Below are 21,959 nucleotides of genomic sequence, written 5' to 3'. Positions count from 1 at the left end.
CTGTGTCGGGTGGTGGCGGGTTTTAACAACACATTTATATATTTATGCGATCTAACCCTAAAAACCTCTTGTGGATAAATACACTATTTCTAATGTAGCATAGGGCACAATGCGCACGCAGGAAGTGGAAGCAAGATGCGTCACTTTGACCCTATCTGCCTGCCCAACTTCTGATGATTTCCCTCACAAATGCGACATTTGGGAGAAAATTGTACCTTGATATAAATTATTATTGAATTGTCCAATAATACCATCATATTCACGACTGCCACACACAAGCTATCTCAGTATTCTCCACAACACATTACATTTTTTATCCAATTACTTTTTATTTACCCAGAATATATAGAGGGGCTTCCTCGAGTTGAGAACCTGCCAACATTCAATTAAGCAAGAATTCAAGAGCTGCACCTTTACCATATCAAAGAATGCCCATGAGTCTCAAGACTCTTTTTCAGAAGGCTCCTAGTTGGAATACTTGGTAAATTCCTTATTGAGTATATTTTATGTGAAATTAAACTGGAGTACCTGGATTATGGAAATGCACTTAAGTCTATACTGATAGGCAGAACCGGCCCTAGACCTTTGGGGGCCCTAAGCAAAATTTGGTTGGAGGCCCCTTTGATGTATGATTGTTTTCACCCACTAGCTAGCAGTGACTCTAGGGGGCCCTCTGCTGGCCACGGGGCCCTTTGCAATTGCAAGGATCGCTTAGTGGCTGGGCCGGCTCTGCTGATAGGTGATAACCTACTTGATTTTCTGTCTTTACAGGCCCACCCCATAGCTCTGCTACTGGACATCTTATGCATGATCTCTTTGTGGTCTACCATTGCTTTTCCTCAAATGATGAATTACACACTTGTGTGACGATAACCTGCCATAGTCTACTACTTTTATTCTAACACAATTCACAGGCAGCACTGAGGAGTCTGTCCCATTAGTGGTTAATTTGCGCATTAGTAAACTCTGAAGGTGCGGCTGCGTCTCTGTGTTCGTGTAGGTACAGCGGGGCAGGCTGCGTGGCTCCATGGACCTTGGTCTGTCTGTCATGTCCATCAAGCGAAAGGCCGGCTGCATTGATTTGGATAATGAGGAGAGCATTTACCACCTCAAGGTATGTGCAGTAACCTTCAGGGAAATCCCACATATCGGTAGTGCCAGCTATCATCAAGCCTATTCTTGAAATTATATACATTTCAAATCTATGAAAGTACACAATTAGATGTCTTTCAGCTATTATTAATGAACTAGCCTTTTGCCCGTCCAAGAACAGGTGTATTGCAGTAAATCTTAAACATGCAAGCGAAAAGCAGACCACGACGTAATAATCATTGCATTAATGTGTGTGCAATTTGTAAGGGCGTGGTGACACAGACCTATTTCATTTCAAGGTTATAATCCCTTGTTCATCATGACGTCCTTTTTACTTTGATGTCTCAATATCGTTACGGAGATATTGCGTGACGTGAGGGTTCTGCCTTTGTAGTGATGGTTGTAGGTTGCTGCCGAGGAGGGGGGGATGAGGCACCTCGGCCCCAAATGTGGAGTGACGTCAGCCACTAATTATTATGAATTGGGGGGGGGGGGGGGTGTGTACATTTGGAGGACGTGAGCTGTTAATGATTATTAATGAGGGGAGCTGTTCAAGTTCAAGTTCAAGTTCATTTATTAGGTATAGCCCTGTGAGCCATTCAGCTCTTGAATCGGGTGCAACCGCAACAAACAAAAAACAAAAACATGAACAAAAAACATCTTAAAGTGAATATGTGACTAAGTGCAAACAGAAAATCCAAGAAAAGACAGCAAAATATTGCAGAAAAAACACCGTACACCAACGCTGTGTGCAAAAATCCCAGTGGGATGCAAGTCAAACAACAACAACAACAACCACACGACAGCTTAGATTAAGGCCATCAGTCTAACTCTGTACTACAACAAACAAACATGGCTAAACCAATACACTTTTCGAAATCACCAAAATAAAGCCATGAAAGCAATGAAAAAGCAATCATAGGAACTGTGACAGAATTTTGACAATAAATGGCATAAACAACATGTACTACCAAAACCCTGCAGCCATAGCTGGCTGCATGAGTCACTCCACCTTTAAGATCAGCACACTAAATCAAAACACAGGTCATACTTTGTAGCGATCATCCGGAGCGAAACATTTTATTTTAGGTCACTGAATAGCACTGGCAGCTAGGGGTGTACAACTCCTCTAGAGCAGTTTTGAGTGAAGATCTCATAGGTAGTGACTCAAGTTTCAATTTATTGGCAACAGCATTCCAGACCCTGGGGGCATCAATAGCAAAGGCCCTTCCTCCAGTATATGTACGGCAATAGGGAATATTAAGCTGGTAAATGAGTGTAGACCTTAGGTCAAATTTGTTCTTTGAAACAGAGATGAGATCCAGCAGGTAATCTGCAGATTCTTTTGCAAGTACATCATGAATAAATAAGATCTGGTGCACAAGCCGTCGAACATTCAGAGATGTTAAGTTTGACCCAATGTAGAGGTCACAGTGGTGAGTCCTATATGGGCAGTTCAATGCAAATCTTAAGGCCGAGTGATACATTGAGTCAAGCTTCTTCAGTACAGTACTTGGGGCTGATTTATAAACAATGTCACAGTAATCAAGTAGAGGCAGTATGGTAGCTTTAATCAATTCCAAACGGAACATAGGGGGGAAGCAGTGCTTGTGTCGATATAGAAAACCAATTTTAATTTTTGTCTTTTTCCCAATATAATCAATGTGATCTTCAAAATTCAGTTTTGAATCCAGGATGATCCCAAGATACTTATAGATCTTAACTTGCTCTATTTGATCATTATTTAAGGAATGTAATTTGGGGAAAATAACTTCCCGCTTTAGTCCTGGTGAGAAGCATAGCACCTTGGTTTTGGCAGGATTTAGGACTAGTTTAAGAGCAACTAGCTGATGTTGTAGTTTGTTGAAATCACTCTGGAGCTTAGCAATCACGTCATCCGGAGAGCGGCCAGCAGTAATTAGTACCGTGTCATCTGCAAAAAGATTTACCCTGGAATAATCCAGTTCAGTGCCCAAGTCATTTACATAAAGAGAGAACAAGAGGGGGCCGAGAATGGAACCCTGTGGAACCCCTTTTGTTATCTTAACACTGTTTGACCTCCAACCATCTGTGAATACAGTTTGGGTGCGAGAAAAGAGGTAATTTTTTAACCATTTTACTGTGTTTTCGGAAAAACCGAGGCAACTTATTTTACTAAGCAGGATGTTGTGGTCTACTGTATCAAAAGCTTTGGACAAGTCAAGAAAAAGACAGGCGCAGTACTGCTTATTATCAAGGCTACTGTAAATGTGATTCATAGAGTCTAATGCAGCAGATGTGGTGCTGTATTTTTTTCGGAACCCAGATTGTTTTAGATGTAATAGATTGTTGGCGGACAGGAAACTGATAATTTGGTAGTTCAATAATTTTTCAAAAATTTTCATCAACGGGGACAAAATTGAGATAGGTCGGTAGTTATTTGGATCATCTTTAGGGCCCCCTTTGTGAAGTGGACGAACATAGGAATGTTTCCATTCTAGAGGAACTGATGCTTCTTTGATGGACAAGTTGAAAATATGGGCTATAGGTTTGTATATTAGGTGACCAACACTTAGTAGAGCAAAGACGGGAATACTATCTGCTCCGGTAGAGGAGGACCCTTTGAGGAAGGACAGTTGTTTCAGAACATTACTTTCGTGGATTGGCTGAAAACTAAATTCGCTTAATGTTTGGATAGGGGTGTAGGAATTTGCATGAGCAGGGGTGACTCCCAATAGATTATCAAATAGGGTACCAGCTTCAGAAAAATGAAGGTTAAAATTGTCAACTATTTTTTGGGGATCTGAAAAATATTCCCCATTTCGGTTAAGCTGAACGGGCAGATGATCTGTTTTGGATGCCTTTTCGATACATTTGATTGTTTTCCAGAAAATCCTGGCATTTCCATGAGATTCAAGGAGAGTAGAAGAGAAGTAGTCATTTTTTGCATGCCGTATTTTTTTGACGCATCTATTCCTTAAAATCCTGTATTCTAGCCAGTCATTAACCAAATTACTTTTCTGAGCACATGCCCAAGCCTTGTCTCTAGTTTTCATGAGTTTTGTAATCAAAGGATCAAACCATGGTGGACGATTGCCTTTAGTTTTAAATTTAACCAACGGAGCATGTTTGTTAAGAATTTGTAGAAACGTGTACCTGAAGGTCTCCCAAGCCGTAGTCAGGTTTGGAATATCACAGACCTTGTCAATATCCGAGTGAAGCACATCATTAGTAAATGCCTGTATGCTGAAGTGTCTCATGGAGTGCTTCTCAACCAATTTAGGGGGGGCTTTGTGTCTGGCTGATGATCTCACCCCAAAAATGAAGGAGTGATCACTAAGGTTATTACCTAGAACACCAGTCAGTGCGAAATTGTGAGGGGCATTTGTCAATAGGACGTCAAGCAGAGATGACTGTCCCGGATTTTTTAGGTTGGGTCTTGTGGGGACATTTATTAATTGAAACAGGTTAAATTCATCTGCAAAATTTGTGGCCACGGCCGGCGGGTTTAGCCAATTCCAATTTAGATCACCCACTAAAACTATTTCACCTTTAGGGAGGCCCCCAATAAGCTCTCTCAGTGCAGATGCAGCTTCAACATCCTTACCACTAGGCGGTCTATAGCAGCACACTACCAATATGTGTTGATTATTAGGGAGAGTTATTCTGAGAGCCAGACCTTCAAAGCAACATTTTTTAAACAAGGAGTGAGCTGGTGAACATGCAATAGTATTACGAACATAGATGGCAATTCCACCTCCTTTAGATCCTCGGTCAAGCCGAAAAAGGTTGTAGTTGTCAATCGTAATCTGCAAGTCATTGACGGCAGGAGTGAGAAATGTTTCTGTTAGGCAAAATATGTCCGGGTCAAGATTTGCTACTTCTAGTTTTAGTTGACTTAATTTAATCAAAAGCCCTCTGATGTTGACATGTAGAACACCAACACCTTTTCTGCCAGAAAAATCTACAGAATTATATGAGTTCTTTACATTTGGGCCAGGATGAAGCTCAATACCACCCAGAAATAAGAAAAGTAGAATTAATAGTTTGCACAGGTATTTTCTGTGAAAGGATGAAGAGCGACGAACCTTGGACGAATAGCAGCAGCTCGCAGATGGTGTTATTTTTAAGAGCAGAATGAAGTTTGGAAGGAGTGCTGGTGAAGTAATGGGACAAAGATAGGGTTTAAAAGGATACAATGATGGAGTGTAGAAGTGTCTATAAGTTGTTTCATTAGCAGGTGTAGTGGCAAATTTAGCAATAAGTATTGACGCGAAGTAACGCGGGTAGCCGTTTGTAGAGTTGAGTGTGGCACTAGATATGGCCGGGAGGGACAGTAGTAAGATACACAGCAGGTGAATTGACATCTTTAAAACACTAAATTTAAACACACACACAGCTCACTCACACGCAGCTCACCCTCACCCACTCTCACGCACAGCCCACACCCATGCAGCACAACGCACACACGGCCGCACACGCCGCCGCCATCTTGCTGCTGTTGTTGTTGCAGCTGCTGTTGTTGTTGCAGCTGCTGTTGTTGTTGCAGCTGCTGTTGTTGTTGCAGCTGCTGTTGTTGTTGCAGCTGCTGTTGTTGTTGCAGCTGCTGTTGTTGTTGCAGCTGCTGTTGTTGTTGCAGCTGCTGTTGTTGTTGCAGCTGCTATTGTTGTTGTTGTAGCTGTTGTAGCAGCTGCAGCCGACCCAACTGCAGTTGCAGGAGTCATACACGAAGCAGCCGCAGCTGTGTGTACTACAGCAGAGCAGCAGGGGGCGTGCGGCCTGGAGGCGCCGAGGCCGAATAGTTGCGTGATGTGGACGTGGAGAGGCGAGATGTTTGGCCCATCAGCTTCATTGTTCTGCTTCCATTGACGAGCACCCTCCACGTAGGCCTCGACGTAGGCCCCCACGTAGGCCCCCACGTGGGCCCCGACGTAGGCCTCGAAGTAGGCCTCGACGTAGGCCCCGACGTAGGCCTCGAAGTAGGCCTCGACGTAGGCCCCGACGTAGGCTTCTATGTAGGCCCCCACGTGGGCCTTGACGTGGGCCCCGACGTAGGCCTCTATGTAGGCCTCCACGTAGGCCTCTATGTAGGCCTCCACGTGGGCCTCGACGTAGGCCCCGACGTAGGCCTCTATGTAGGCCCCCACGTGGGCCTCGACGTGGGCCCCGACGTAGGCCTCTATGTAGGCCTCCACGTGGGCCCCGACGTAGGCCTCTATGTAGGCCTCCACGTAGGCCTCGACGTAGGCCCCGACGTAGGCCTCTATGTAGGCCCCCACGTGGGCCCCGACGTAGGCCTCTATGTAGGCCTCCACGTAGGCCTCGACGTAGGCCCCGACGTAGGCCCCCACGTAGGCCCCCACGTGGGCCCCGACGTAGGCCTCGAAGTAGCCTCGACTTAGGCCCCGACGTAGGCCACGAAGTAGGCCTCGACGTAGGCCTCGACGTAGGCCCCGACGTAGGCCTCTATGTAGGCCCCCACGTGGGCCTCGACGTGGGCCCCGACGTAGGCCTCTATGTAGGCCTCCACGTGGGCCCCGACGTAGGCCTCTATGTAGGCCTCCACGTAGGCCTCGACGTAGGCCCCGACGTAGGCCTCTATGTAGGCCCCCACGTGGGCCCCGACGTAGGCCTCTATGTAGGCCTCCACGTAGGCCTCGACGTAGGCCCCGACGTAGGCCCCCACGTAGGCCCCCACGTGGGCCCCGACGTAGGCCTCGAAGTAGCCTCGACTTAGGCCCCGACGTAGGCCACGAAGTAGGCCTCGACGTAGGCCTCGACGTAGGCCCCGACGTAGGCCTCTATGTAGGCCCCCACGTGGGCCTCGACGTGGGCCCCGACGTAGGCCTCTATGTAGGCCTCCACGTGGGCCCCGACGTAGGCCTCTATGTAGGCCTCCACGTAGGCCTCGACGTAGGCCCCGACGTAGGCCTCTATGTAGGCCCCCACGTGGGCCCCGACGTAGGCCTCTATGTAGGCCTCCACGTAGGCCTCGACGTAGGCCCCGACGTAGGCCCCCACGTAGGCCCCCACGTGGGCCCCGACGTAGGCCTCGAAGTAGCCTCGACTTAGGCCCCGACGTAGGCCACGAAGTAGGCCTCGACGTAGGCCTTGACGTAGGCCCCGACGTAGGCTTCTATGTAGGCCCCCACGTGGGCCTCGACGTAGGCCCCGACGTAGGCCTCTCGGATCCCTATGACGTTACCTGCTCATGATTATTAATGAGGGGGGGGGGGGGTCCATGTGGAGGACGTAACCTGTTCATGATTATTAATGAGGGGGGCTGGTCGACGTGGAGTGACGTCACGAGCGATACACACAGATATTCTTGGCTCATAGTAGGTAATAATGGGGGGGTGTCCATTTGGAGGACGTCATCTGCTCATTATTATGAATGAGGGGGCTGTTTGATGTGGAGTGACGTCACTTGCGCATGATTATTAATGAGGAGGGGTGGGGGGGGTGTCCATTTGGACGACGTCACCTGCTCATGAATATTAATTAGGGGGGCTGGTCGATGTGGAGTGACGTCACGAGCATTAAGGACAGACATTCCTGGGTGATTATAGTAGGTATGTACCATTTGTCGGTGTCTGCTTCCAGACAAAGTCCAAGGAGCACTTTGAGCAATGGGTGTCGAGTCTGCGCCACCACCGGCAGCACCGGCAGTTCAGCATCTCCAAGGCCCCTTCGGTTGATGGAGACACCCCTGTATGTGCCGTGGCTGGACAGGCAAGCACACTTGCACATGTCAGCATGTCACATTATTCTCATTAACCGTGTGCCTGCTATATATAATGTGCTTCATTCACACCACGCTCACCTGCATACAGGTGCATTCTGGTGTGTCGAACATGTTGGTTGCGCATGTGTTAGACTTTTTGATTTTCCACTGCTACATGTGAATTGTGGTCGCATCACCTGGGCTGGAAATCTTCACATTCCGGGTTTGGGTGTAGCCCCACGTTTCGATGTGATGGTTTAGGGCTATTTAGCCTTGTGGCTTAACTACTCCAATGTGCCAAAAATGTTACACCCAAATGTGACTTTTATTTTTTTATGTTAAATTAAATGAAATATTTAATGATAGTCAAAGAGATACTTATAGAAATACAGCACATGCATCCTACAAAAGCCATACACTATAACAGGATAAAATACAACTGCTTAACCTGTCTCATCATCATAAACCATGGTAAAGTCATTGCTGGATGTAAGGCCCTCCCCAAGCTGCTGCCACCTTTCACGAGCCGTAACAAGTCTTAATGCATTTCGTTATTAAGCAATTTTCCCCGACTTGAGTTGGCAAAATATTTGAAAGTATATATGCTATTTTACGAGGTAGAGCTTGCAAGTTTACTATCAGTTTCACTTTTGCAGCCAAGGAAGCTGTGCGGTTGACAATGTGAGATCATATCCTTAATGTATATAGAGATTGCACACATTGCAAAATAACCACTTCCTTTGGACATTCCCGTAAACAAGTTAAGCTGCTTCGGGTTGCATAGAGCAATGTAAACTATTTGCAGTGAACTACTTAATGCTGCTGGTTCTGCAAACAGTGATAATATTTAATGTTTAAAGTGCCTTAGTGTCTCTTCTAACTGACACTTGTAATGTTTCATCAAGGTTTGTGTTTATTTTTCATTTAAATCATAGGTGTATGGGAATACATTCCAAATTATGATTTATACACATTAACCTCTTGAAGGTTCACACACAGCATCATTAACCATGATCAATCTATTGTTGGATGAAGGGCTCCCCAGTCGCCACTATCCCTCACACACCTGCGATGCACCCGTAATATTTTAAATATAAGCTGTGTGAGTGAGTTTTAAAATCTCCTAAACATGACTGCAGGAATTATTATTTGGTTCTTTTGGTAAAGTCACATAAAAATAAATTTAATAGAATAATAATGTAATACGACGTTTCGATTGCAACATAAGTAACCATCATCAGGTGTGTCTCCGTGTCTATGTGTTGTCTCTCTCTCAAATTTAGCAATCTTTGGAAGAATGTAATCAACCAGGTGGGGTGTTGACTGTTTTGTTGGCCGACTCTCTGTGTTGTATTGCATTATATTTCGAAGTTTACTATGTTTGTTTTCTCATTCATATGTACCTGATGATGGTTGCTTGTTGCAATCCAAACGTCGTATTCTATTACTATTTTATTAAATTTCTTTCTATGTGACTTTACCGGAAGAACCAAAGAGTAATGACATTTTGGGCATCACTGTTGCGCTGCATGCAGCAGCAATAGTCGGTGGACTTCAGAGAGAGCAGGATCAAGGGGGAGGCGTGGTACAAGCTTATTCCTCATTGTCTGTGTATTATGAATATAATATAGGGCGGCAGTGGCGCAATGGTTTAGCTCGCTGCACTCCAAAGCCAGCCACATTAGTTCGATACCTGCTCACGACCAATAACAGTGGCTAATACTTGAACTGTCGACTCAGCCCCAAATGAGTAATGGTGTGGTGTATAAACATTGCCACTAGGGAGCCAAAGGTGGCCAGGCGTGGTTCTGGCCACCCACCCCTTTGTGTGCCGTGCCAACCTTTTTAGGTGCTCGCTAACAGCACTTCCCCCAAATGTCTGTTCAGGTTATACAGGGTATATTTATGTTTTGTTTGTTACGAATATTTCCAGCCCAATATTGACAACGAAATATGTTGGCTCAAAGTCATCTTTCTGTTTGTATTTAGTGACTGCTGTGACATTGTTTTGCCCATATTAAACCTTTCTGTGGTTCTGTGCCGTTGTAATAATAATGAAAACACCTAACATAATGTGACGCAGTGCTTGAAGAGCATGAGATACTTTTCAGGGTTTATAATGCATTTGTCTGCGGCATTTACACATGTAATTTAAAACAATCTATTCAAACGTCCGCTTTATAGGTGCGCGTATGTGTGTGTGTGGTTGTGGTGATAGCGTCGGCAGAGCAGCCTGCATCGACAAGCCTCCCTGGGGCCCCAATCACGCCTTGCTGGGTGGTACCACGACTCCCAGGACATGGAGAAATGTGACCGAGGTACAAATCATTACCCTCCCTGCACTTCGTGCCCCATTTGAGTTGAGTTTAGGCTCGCAGTACAGTCTGCTGCTTCATGTACAGCATTTTCCATGGCCAAAAAAAATCGAAAAATAATTGGGCTCAATGGATTGTGGCATCATGGGACCTCCTTTAGCAGTACCAAAATATGATAATCGGTTTTCCCCTTTTTTATGGCAACAAAACAGGTATTAAGATGTTAAAACACCAAACTGAAACCTTTTACAATGAATTATGTCTGCATTAACCACAATACATGACTTAACCGAGAGAATGGAAGCAAAATTTTGCAGTCTTTGGAAGGACATTGATCAACCAGGAAAGTGTTAACTTTTGTGTTGGCCGACTCTCTGAGTTGCATTACATTTCTAAGTTTGCTATGTTTTGATCTTTTGTTTCTTTTTTCTCTCTATCACCTTGTTCCCTCTGTAAATTTCACCCACACCCTCTCGCCCGTTATGGCAGCCCCTCCCCCTCCCCTCCCTCCCCCCCTCGGATTAGCCGAGGTATGCTAGCTCTGCATCTTACATTTACTTGGAAATTCCATCCCTAGCCCCGCCCACTTACCCTTGGGTTGTACCCACCACAAACGTATATAACCTTTAGTTGCAGTAGCTCTCTCGTTACATTTCTTCCTGCCTCAGCAGTCCGCCTGCCTGTATTGTTTCACCTGAAGACGATTGTTTGTGTTGCGATCGAAACGTCGTGATCTATTAGTTATTTTCCTATCTACGTGGCTTTACCGAAAGAACCAAAGAGTATCTTAACACCTATTTTGTTGCCAGAAAAAAGGGGAAAACCTATTCTCACATTGTGGCATGTTAAAAGTTAATCATGTATCATGTTACCAGCAATCTTAAGGTCACATGCCTTTGCTGGGCTGACATCAGAAGTATATATTTGTGGGAGCGATGTAATTCTTACAGATGTGCCAAATTAATCCTTTTTTGAATGGTGCGGAATTGATATTCTTTGGCTCTTTCGGTAAAGCCACGTAGATAGAAAAGTAATAAAATATCACGACGTTTCGATCGCAACACAAGCAATCGTCATCAGGTGAAAAAATATAGCGGGAGAGCTTCTGAAGCAGGATGTTATATAGGCTTGAAATGGGTTTAGCCCAAGTGTAAGTGGGCGGTGCTAGAGATGGAATTTGCATGTAAATGTAAGATCAGAGAGCTGATATATCTCCACGACGACGCAGCTGTGGAGGTGGCCAGGTGGCCATTGTATTGTGGGAGATTAGCATGTCAATGTAAGCGAGCCACCGCAACGGTGGCTGTGCTAGTGAGACATCCAGCTCGTTAAAAAACGAGGGACACCGCCAACTCGAGGACAGGGAGCAACGGTTGCTGTGTTAGTGAGACATTTAGCGTGTATGTAACTCAGAGAGTCGGAAATAACTGCTAACATCGGCAGGTAGGATGGAAACATCACAGCCAGTTATGACTTAAACTGGTTAATAACGTCGTTCGAATGATTGCTCAGTTTGTACCCTTCTTCTCGGTTGAAATTGTCTGCTTATATATCTGGATGGCTTCATGAACGAATCTCTGTTGATAGCCAGTGGGTTTGCAGACTACCTTCGTCTTGGGAAAAATCTATTTCATGTGTGCCCACAGCGTTAAAACAATGATCAACCACGGCTGAGGTATTGGTCCTACCGTGTTTCAGATCTGCCTTATGTTCACGAACACGGTCCAAGACATGTCACTTAGTTTCCCCAATGTAACTGCTGCCGCAGACACAGCTTAGTTTGTAGACACCGGGGTATTGCATGTCAGGGATCACATCCTTCACAAATGGGATCAGATCACGAATTTTATGTAACTGGGTTGAATCGAACCTGGATCTTGTGTTTGCTCATGATTTTGAAAATCTTTCCTGCAGTCACGAAAACTTTAAGTCAGGGTGTGAAATTGACTTCGACCTTCAGGCTACCCCCCACAACGTATTCCGTTGGTGGTATTAATTTGTAGATGAAGAGCATTTAACTCAGCATCCGTGTTTGAATTAACCTCATACATGCCTGCTTAGGGAGCTCTGCCACACATGTAGCAGAACGCAACGAATACATGCATGGGATTCATCCTCAGTGGCCTTGAATATGAAAACATTAAAAAGCTCTCATCGAAGGAATGAACCATGCATAAACCAGGCTTCGAATTGTATAATACAATACTCAGCTACAGTACCCATAAGTGTGCAATGACCGCATGTTTACATGGAGCTCATTAATGGAACACTGAAAATAAACAATGTATGCATCATATACGATACGGCATGAATTCCTCTAGTTTGAATTTACCGAATAAAAGCATCGTCTTTTCATTCATCCCTATCCTACAATCTATTTTTCATGAACACGATGCTTTTGTACGTGGCGTGTTGCACAATTGATCTCTTTCTGTGTTTTTTCTCCCCCCCCCCCCCCGCAGACCTCTTGCATTGCCAAAGTGGGCTCGGCGACATGGAGCAAATGCTGCACGGCCTCGAGAGTCTACACAAGTCACAGTCGGCCACCTCCTTCAGCGACATCCAGGTACCCCTGGCAGGAGGAACACATGCTCAGCAAACAAAACACTGCAGGAGTGATGTCATGAATATCTGTCAATCACCCAAGAACCCTCTTAAGAGATTGTGCTGCACTGCACAGTGAATTATGCAGTGACCTTGTGCTGATCCTTACGGTGTGTTGTGTTGTGCACAGACATTATTTTGGCAACTGAAGGAAGTGTTTTCCTGACTCTGCTTTACAAGTTTTTGGATTTAACAGTGAAGGCGTGTAATGTGTGTTCATACGTGCGCACAATGCAAGTTGGCACAGACTGACTTCTGTACTCAGTGTGCAGGTGCAGGCATGCAGAGGCACTGTGTGACTCACTGTGTGTGCATCTGCCACGGATGAGGCAAGCAAGTTTGGGCCATACTGACGTGCACATCCTGTTGGACCCCCACAACGCAAAACGCATGATATTTCCTGTGCACTTCTGTAAATGGGCATGAGTGAACTTTCAAAGTATTTTCCATGTATCTCACACAGAAAAATTGGCATAAGTCAATTATTCATGTACAGTGCGAGTATCATGTGGGTTTATATTATATTTGACCAAAAAGCGATTATTGAAAATGCCAAATGACTTTTTAGCTGAGAATACAGTTGATGCATTTACCTGCTGCATGAGGATACTGTGACCTTTTTCTAAAGGTCAACGCCAACAGCACACCACATGTCAGGCATGGATAAAGTCAAAGACCGTACTTAACCATTTCTGTGTGGTTATTCTGGCTGTTTCAGTAACAGGACAAAAAGCCATAGATCTTGAATGAGAGTTTTTATTTTATTTTAAAGAGTCTATTGAAAGCCCCAAATTACTGAAATAAAATTTCTCACGTTAAAATCTTGATGAATACCAATCATCACCACCATCGTCATCGGCCATTGTATATCTGCTTGTTGAAAGCCTCCTCATGATGTCACCATTCCTCATGGTCCAGTCCTGCTATCATGCATATCTCGCTGCTGCACATGAACTGAAAATACCAAGACTGGGGTCGTTTTTTATCCGCACTTTCCTGAAGCATATACTTTCTGTACATGACCTTTCACATTGTATTTTTATTGCATTTACATACAAAATAAATGTCATATGTGCATCCTTATTGAATGCAGTTCTGCATTATGTATCTAGGGGGACGATAAGGATTATTTATTGAACACTTAGACCTATTATAAGGAGAAGGTTCAGTGTTATCAGCTGCTTCCAAGCCTCAGATGACCCCATTTTTCCCCAGCCTACACAGCCTGTATCTGTAAAAAATATTGATCTGATAGAGCTGGATTACAAACTGTAAGCAACACAGTATGGTGCACTTGTGATGTTTTATAATTTACTTCAGTGAACAACAGTTGTGGGTTTCCATAACACAGCATGTTGGTGTGTTTGTGTGTGCTTTTAAGCCTCTTAGCAATTGCAAGATTGATGCAAGTATTATAAATCGCGTTTATCTTCAGTTTGGTTTACGCTGGCCCAGTTGTAAATCGTGACTAAAAGTCAACCAATAAAAATTCAGTCTGGTTCCTTAAGACCCACGTCTTAAGCTCAATTTAGAACATGGCACTTGGTTGGCTGATACTGACACACGGCCCATGATTCTTACAAGACTCAGCTGCAGCATGTCTGGTCTGTATAGTGCAATTATGTGAGCGGCATCTAAATTAGAATCCAACTGTGACTAAATGGACATTGAACCGCCCTTACCATAAGTCAGCCAAATAATTTGCGGTACTTTTGCAAGCATGCTCTTGCAAGGTGCGAAGAGGCTTAGCGAGTTGATGTTGGCATGTGCACTTGGTGGCGGGGCACTAACGCACTAATACGCTTGCTGTAGGCGGCATGCCTCGAGAACGGCAAGAAAGAGAAGCGTGTGAGCCGGCGGTGGAGAGCCAAGTCCTCCCTCAAAGATAACAAACCGCTGCTGCAGGTATCGCCGAGCCGCTTTGCTGAATCCCTGCTCACGCGCGGTGCTAAGCTTTGGTGTCCATGGTGTTTCTGGAATAACGCGTGGTACCCTTTTGTGTTAATACCGACGCACTGACCTGTTGCTGTGAAGCACACGCATAAGTGAGATGTCAATTTCACATGAAAACCCAACATTACAGTCGAACACCTTCGGTATAAAAATTGCACAGCTTTGGATTGTCAGGTATGCGCATGTTTCACTGGTAAATGGTATCTATATTTGACAACAGTGCTTAACATTGGCTGTTTTTATCGATTTGGATATTCACATGCATGCCGAAGAGATTATTTCCCTTCATTTCATCCTACATTCAATATGTAATCCAAACCGTATCATGTTATCTCATTGTATACAAGTAATGATATGTGTGAGGTCTTCGCTCCCCTTCTGACGCAGTAGCCTCGTCTGCGTGATGCTCCTCATCAAATTGTACAGTATTAATCTTCGGGTGCAGGAGCATTTATTTCGACGTCCATGAACACTGAGAAGTATCCTTTGGCTTTCTCGCTTCCAGGTTCCCAACAGCATGCCCACATCTCCGCTGCGATCCCATGCCTCCAACCCAAACCTGGCATCTGCGGGTTCAGATGCGGTCCTAGCCAACTACTCCACCAGCCTGTCAGATGGACTCAACATTTCACCCGAGCATGGGAGGCTTTGCCAGGACTTTTACTCCCTGGCACAGCGAGGTGCGTAAGATTCTTCCACACGGCCATGCAAACGTTTTAGATGTTGCTGGCTTATCAAGGTGCTCCTGCCTCATGTATTTGAAAATTACTGCATGCAATGGCATGTTTAAGCAAAAATAACAACCGCTTATATTTATAATGTGCTCATAACGTAACAAACGTCTCAGACCTTGGAAATACAAAGGAGGGAATGGGAGGGAGGACTGAGCAAGGGAAGGAAGGAAATGGCCCAATTTATGGATCTGAAAGAACGGATGAAGAGGAAGGTGTTGAACACAGACTTTAAAGCAGAGAGGAGAGGACCTGGTGGAGTTGCCTATGGGGAGAATTTCAGATGGTGGGGTCATAATAGCTTCCACCCATGGTGGAGCAGTGGATCTTTGGATCAACCATTGTCGTGCTCACTATCTCTAGCTAAGTGTGCAGTCACAGATTTGTCGGGTTTGTTTTTTCTCTTCCATCCCCGTGCAGTGCACACGAGTCTGTGCGCAGTGCACATGGCACTCAGCTCCGAGCGGGAGAAGGGGAAGAAGCTCGAGCAGGAGTCACTGGGAGCAGGCGCCGCTGTACACTTGATGACTCTGCGCAAGTCTCTCTCGCAGGTAACGGACTCCACAGAACGACCTCTTGCACATTCACACCCCTCGTTCACAACTCGCTTTCCAGTGCTTAACTTACGCTTTCTGACACACTCACAACTCTCTTTACAGTGCAATGTGAGAGTTTGGGTTATCCATTGCAAAGCGAGAGCCCCAAGGTTTGTGGCTCTCTTACCTGTAAACATTTTAAGGGGATAGAAATCAAGCCATTAATTCACATCTTTGCAACTGTATTAATAGGCGATTGTCAACCTCTCATCACATTAGCAAATCAAATCAAATAAAGGCACCTAAATCATAAATGATTCAATAAAGAGAGGCTATGCTAATTTTGTGAATAAATGTTTTTACATCAATTTGCTCTGCACATTTGCATGAAAATATGTTTGAAACAAAAGCATTAGTCCTTGCACAAAGCAGTACTGGAAAGTTTATATTGGGAGTTATTAGGTTCTACGAACCATTCTAAAGTCAACGTTTTCACGTGATGCCCATCCACATAAAATAGTGCAGCATAATGGCAGTGCCCACTGATACTTGACTGCCAAGATCGTTATTCATTCTATTCATGTAGTGCCCACGATAGAAGAATACATATATATAAAATCTTAAATCAATTCAGACTAAAACGAGCTGGATTTTTATTTTTGGCTATAGACAAGGTCCAGGAATACATTGTGTGGAGTGTAGCAGTGGCACGGTGGTTAGTGCACTACGCTATGAACCTGGTGACTCGATTCCCAGCCACGACGAACGTGAGTTACGAGTGATATCATAACTGGTCTTGGGCCTGCCGTCTGTCGACGTAGCCTTTTAATGAGTGCTGGATACATTGTGCATACATGAGTCCTGGGAAGGCAGCCTTAAAAGGGCAAACGTTGGAGAATGACCACCACATAGATGGAGCAATGAGCTCAGCTCATACACAGGAGCAAGATGGATTGTTCCTTCACTGGACCACAAGGGATCATGACGACATGCCTTCAAGCAGAAGTGGATTTATAATGGCTGATGATATAGTGTATTTCTATTATGTATGTGTAGTATATAGTGCATTTATATTCTATATTGTAGATAGTGCATAGTGTAAAAAGCTTCCCCCTTGTAAGTGTTATGTGTAACATCTGTTTAACCAAAATTGGTAAGGAATACATTTTCTATCCTGACACAAAAAACAATAAAAAAAGGTTTGCACATAATTTACACTTTAATTTCTGGACTATTTCAGACATAGAGTATTGACAATCGCCTATCAGTACACCGAGTAACGTACATATTAATTATTTATTCCAAGAATGGACATTAATCTGATCAACCTGGAGTTTGTGGCCTGGGTAATCCAAACTTAATTAACTTTACTTTGCTCGTGCGCTGCTGTGCAGTGGCATGTGTTCATCTTTGGCACACACTACGCAAGCAGCTGTGGTCATGCGCATACACGTCTGTGTTGTCCCATGTCGCCAGGCGGTAGCACTCAATATGGAGCTGACGAACCGGTTGAGCAGAATTCACGTTGAGTCCAACCTGAGTGAGCTCATAGCAGCTCCCACTGGTGCAGAATTAGTGAGTGTTCAAAAATATCGTAGACCATTCCATTTGCATGGAATTAAAACCTGCGTATGAACAGTGTATTTCTCAGTGAGCATGGAAATGCTTGTCCATTACTTGCAGTATATACTATCATGCACGGTATATACGCACGTGAATTATGTTAGTATGCGTAAACATTATTTGACTTTTGAATATTCAAAAATATTTAGGAGCTGCTGATTTCTTTCGAATAAACACATTTGAACATGCTAGTCCATTACATGTTGGCTACACTGGAAAAAGTAACGCATAACAGCTTATGGGCATTAACATGTGTTGAGAGGCATTAATCAAATACGCTGACTCAAATGACAGACAAGTGATGTGAAGTGCTATATGCGGCATGATTTATGTGTATCGTGTTTCCGTGAACAAGAATCACAGCACTTTTTTGTGATGACATCACCACTTGCTCTGCCTAACGCACATTGAAAGTCTGTTGCTCTTCATAATACTGCAACTCTAGTGGGACACTAAACACTGTTTACTAAACACGAATGTTTAGTACGCCAAGAATAAGCGGGATTATTTTTTGTTTTATATTTTGGATATTCAAGAGTCACGCAATGTTGCATGTTCCAATAAACGTACTGTTTAATTTGCATTATATATTATCCAGCCATTCTCTATCCACTGCTACATTGTATTCTCCATAATGATGCCCAATCTGCATTCCTGTGCAACTGTATTCCCTATCAGTCCTACATGTTACCCTGCTTTCATAGCCCTATATCCACTTTGGTCATCCCTTCATGACCATTCCCTGCTGCACTTTATACATGGTATCAAACGGTTGTATGTGCGTTTATACAGCATGTATAGAATGCAAGCGTATATACATGATTACATATTATACTGGACTGTTTTGAACAGGATATTAAAGATATGCACACTTGCTCTTTCTATTTTCATTATCAATGTAAGAACCACTTGCATCAATGGATGTATTTGTTGATTAAAAGCTTTATAATAACCATAACATATTGCTTTAAAATATTCTGAGTTATTCCTTCTCAAAACCTAACCGAACTATTTGTGTTTGTTTTATTCAATAAAGATTTTACCAAACTATAATATTTCCCCTTTTTGGCCACTAATTGGTCATGTGCGAAATCACTGGCTGCATAGAGTGAGCATATCTTTAAGCGTTATAAACGGTACAACTGTCCGTGCTACATTTATCAGTGCTGTCGAATTTCACACTGATTGATCCAATTGCAGCAAGTCATAACATTGTCAAGCACATGACTGAGTCTAATAAGACCTATCATTGAAGGAAGCCCCACACTCAAGAATAAGTATTGTTCGGATAAAGTTATTGCAAAACTACATGGCAATCGCCAGTGTGCAGTAGCGTCCCATCATGGCTGTGTAACGCGACACTACGCACTCGTGTGGGTGTGGGCAACAGGCGACTGAGCGGCCGATGCTCGGGCGGCCTCTCCTGGCCCAGCTGTCTGAAAGTCAGCTCTCCGTGTCAGAGAGCGAATTCTATGATGCCCAGGAGGTGCTGCGATCCTCAAGCTCATCAGAGGTGAGACAACTGGCTGCACACCTTCACCCCTTCCTTCGGCAACTTCAGCTGGCGATAAAGGTGCTATTACTGTCAAACGGTTTTCATTTAATTCCAGGTGGAGAATTTACTCTATCCATCATCCTTCTGGGGTGTAACATTGAAAAATACTTTGTGGGAAGTAAATAGCGGTTGAAGATTGCCTGAGTGCCGTCCAAGCTGATGAGTGCTGTCCAATGCAAAGATCAATAGGCAAACACATTGAGAATACACTACTGTCGATGGTTCCACTTTTTCTGGCTAAATAACCTAGTATGAGTTTATTTGTGTGCACAATGCCACCAAATAAATACTCATTTTCTTACAGAGATCTCTGACTTGGTACTGGAATTTATTACAGCACCACTTTCAGATGCTGTAAAAAAAAATTATTGTCTCAGGGCACCACGGTGGTGAGATGTTAGCTACCTCGCCTAGTATACAGGAGGTCGTGGGTTTGATACCGACCCTGATGCCTGTTGTACATTTGGAATTTGCATGTTCTTCCCATAGTCACGTGGTTTTTTCTCTGGGTTGTCCAGTTTTTCCCTCCACATTTAGAAACATCCGTTTAGAGTATTTGGCTGCTATAAATTTTCACATAAGCCACTTTGTTCAGCTATTATTTGTGGCCTGGTCACTTATTAAAAAGAGCTATATAGCTCAGTGTGCCTTAAATGGTAAAATATAAATTATGTTGAAATAGTTTTAGTTTATATTTGAAGTAGAAGTTAAGAGTCAATCATAAAATTACAAGTTAATTAAATACCATCACTAACTATCAGGCTGACTGGTTATCATCCTAGTATCACTCCCACCACTCACCACCCAAGCCCACCTTTCCTCTCCCGGTATACACATAAAACACCCTTCTCTGTTAACCTCAATATTTTCCAAAGGACAGCTAGCTAAAACATCTAAATATGTATTGTTCTCTGTAACAGTAAAATTATCTTGTTTTTTAGAATACGTTCACCGAAGCAGAAAATGAACACCTAAACTGTCAAGCATAACTGGATAGCAGTAATATATTTCCTCTTGTCAAAAATGTAAAGTGTACACAGCTGTGAATCACTTATTCTTTTCTAATTTTGTTCTATTATTAGAACATTAATTGGGAGAATATAGTTGTTGCCCCTAAAGACTCGGTGGTCGTGTAATTGGGGCCGCCGATTCCCCAATGGTTGCTCGCAAACCCAATTCAATGTGCACTGTCCTCCAAAGGCTACGGACGATGACGATTCGAGCATAAGTGATGACGTCAGCGACACGATCTCGGAGGACACAGGCAGCCGAGCCAGCTTCAAGTCTCAGCAGAGCAATGGTGCGTTCACGTGTGCACAATCTCGCCCCTGCCGTGACCTCGCTCACACCTCGATTGCTTACAGCCTGCGGAGGCTGCTGCAGTGATTTACGCTCATGCACACACTTTTATAAAAAAAATATTCTGATGGGAATCCATCTGTCAAGCTGGAGCATACTTGGACATTTGTATGGTATGTTGGCTTTTGTATAGCCATGCATGGATTGGAAAGGAAAGAAAGTATGATGTAAGAAAGAATATGATGTAAGACATTAATATTGTTTTTTTAACCATTGCTGCCAAGAAGCATCCCTGGATATCTGCTGCATACAGTGGATATTTTTACTGTGCTTTGCAGGAAAATGGTCATGCTTACCCTCTGCATCCGCTTTGTGAAATACCTTCGTGTTAATAGATGTTTCAGATGAGATGTTGTGTAAGGTGCTCTGAGACGCCCGGCGTATAGGACGCTGTCTGTAAAACTAATCATTGTTATAATTTTAGAATGGTTTCATAACATATTTTAAAATGATAACGTTTGTAACAATAGTAACAGTAGGGTTTTTACAACACTGATAATCATTGTATACAAGTAAATTATTCGTTGGCAGTGGGCTGGTCTATGACAAGCTAAAAAGCTGTGTTTATAAAAATACAAGAAAGTTTATCTTAATAAAGCATAAAAATTTCCTTACGTAAAGATAAATGTATACACCTCCAGGCTAGTAGCGAAGGCAACTGCAGCAGTGAGTGGCTGTGGTATTGATAAATGCTTAATCTTTTATGTGATACACGGCAGCCTTGCTTTTATATGTAATAATGTTTGGTCTAATAAGGAAACAGCTTTAAAAGCACCCAACATTCCTTACGTGCGTTGTGTTTATATGCAGCTCCGAGCAATCCAGAGACATTTGATGGCAACCGCGAGTTTCAGACGGGACGCCGCATGCACCTGCCTGCCCCCGCGGCTGACACCAGCAGCATTGGCCTCTGGGACATCCTGCGCAAGAACATTGGCAAGGACCTCTCCAAAGTGGCCATGCCCGTGGAGCTCAACGAGCCATTAAATGTGCTGCAGAGGCTGTGCGAGGAGATGGAATACAGCGATCTACTGGACCGCGCTGCAGATACTGACGACCCAGCCCAGCGCATGGTACCTGCTTGTGCTTGCGATGCATACTTAGTGATCGTGCTTGTGCACGTGAGGCACGATTTGCTATTTTATGCTGGAACAACCTTAAATAGTTCCCAAATTTAAAGCAACAAATCACTTTCTTTATTATTATTAACAAGGCAGTGTTGAAGGCCCGGGCGTCTGTTTATTACAGATGAAAAGGTCAGTATAGCTCTCATAAATTATAAACCGAGTGCATGTTCAAGCACACAGGAAGTGGTTGCTCTTTTTACTATAAAATGGGCCATCCTGGTATATTAGAAAAGTTTTCTAAAATAAATATCGTACTGTAAAATTTACAAGGCATGAGACACTGCATGAACAATAATGAATATAACTGGTATGCATCTTTAACATTTAAAGAACACTCATGTGATTTGAATTCGTGGACAGC

General features: G+C 43.8%; 1 protein-coding gene across 6 annotated transcripts in view; it reads left to right on the top strand.

The window, feature by feature from the left end:
* Nucleotides 1-21,959, top strand: part of LOC144932325 (oxysterol-binding protein-related protein 6-like) — a 63,155-nt gene that overhangs the window by 34,619 nt on the left and 6,577 nt on the right. For 4 of the 6 annotated variants that reach the window (XM_078856288.1, XM_078856282.1, XM_078856267.1 and 1 more), the window contains exons 5-15: nt 1,001-1,114; nt 7,675-7,803; nt 10,014-10,113; nt 12,573-12,676; nt 14,527-14,619; nt 15,173-15,347; nt 15,819-15,949; nt 17,411-17,509; nt 18,948-19,070; nt 20,313-20,412; nt 21,282-21,544. In XM_078856288.1, coding sequence (XP_078712414.1) covers nt 1,001-1,114; nt 7,675-7,803; nt 10,014-10,113; nt 12,573-12,676; nt 14,527-14,619; nt 15,173-15,347; nt 15,819-15,949; nt 17,411-17,509; nt 18,948-19,070; nt 20,313-20,412; nt 21,282-21,544 — 1,431 coding nt within the window. The remainder of the gene's footprint in view (nt 1-1,000; nt 1,115-7,674; nt 7,804-10,013; nt 10,114-12,572; nt 12,677-14,526; nt 14,620-15,172; nt 15,348-15,818; nt 15,950-17,410; nt 17,510-18,947; nt 19,071-20,312; nt 20,413-21,281; nt 21,545-21,959) is intronic. The other 2 variants (XM_078856297.1, XM_078856306.1) reach the window with 2 other exon arrangements.

The sequence above is a fragment of the Lampetra fluviatilis genome, chromosome 1 (assembly GCF_964198595.1).
Source record: "Lampetra fluviatilis chromosome 1, kcLamFluv1.1, whole genome shotgun sequence".
NCBI classification, from domain to species: domain Eukaryota; kingdom Metazoa; phylum Chordata; class Hyperoartia; order Petromyzontiformes; family Petromyzontidae; genus Lampetra; species Lampetra fluviatilis.
Note: the sequence above shows the minus strand (reverse complement) of the source record. Positions and strands in the feature narration are given on the sequence as shown.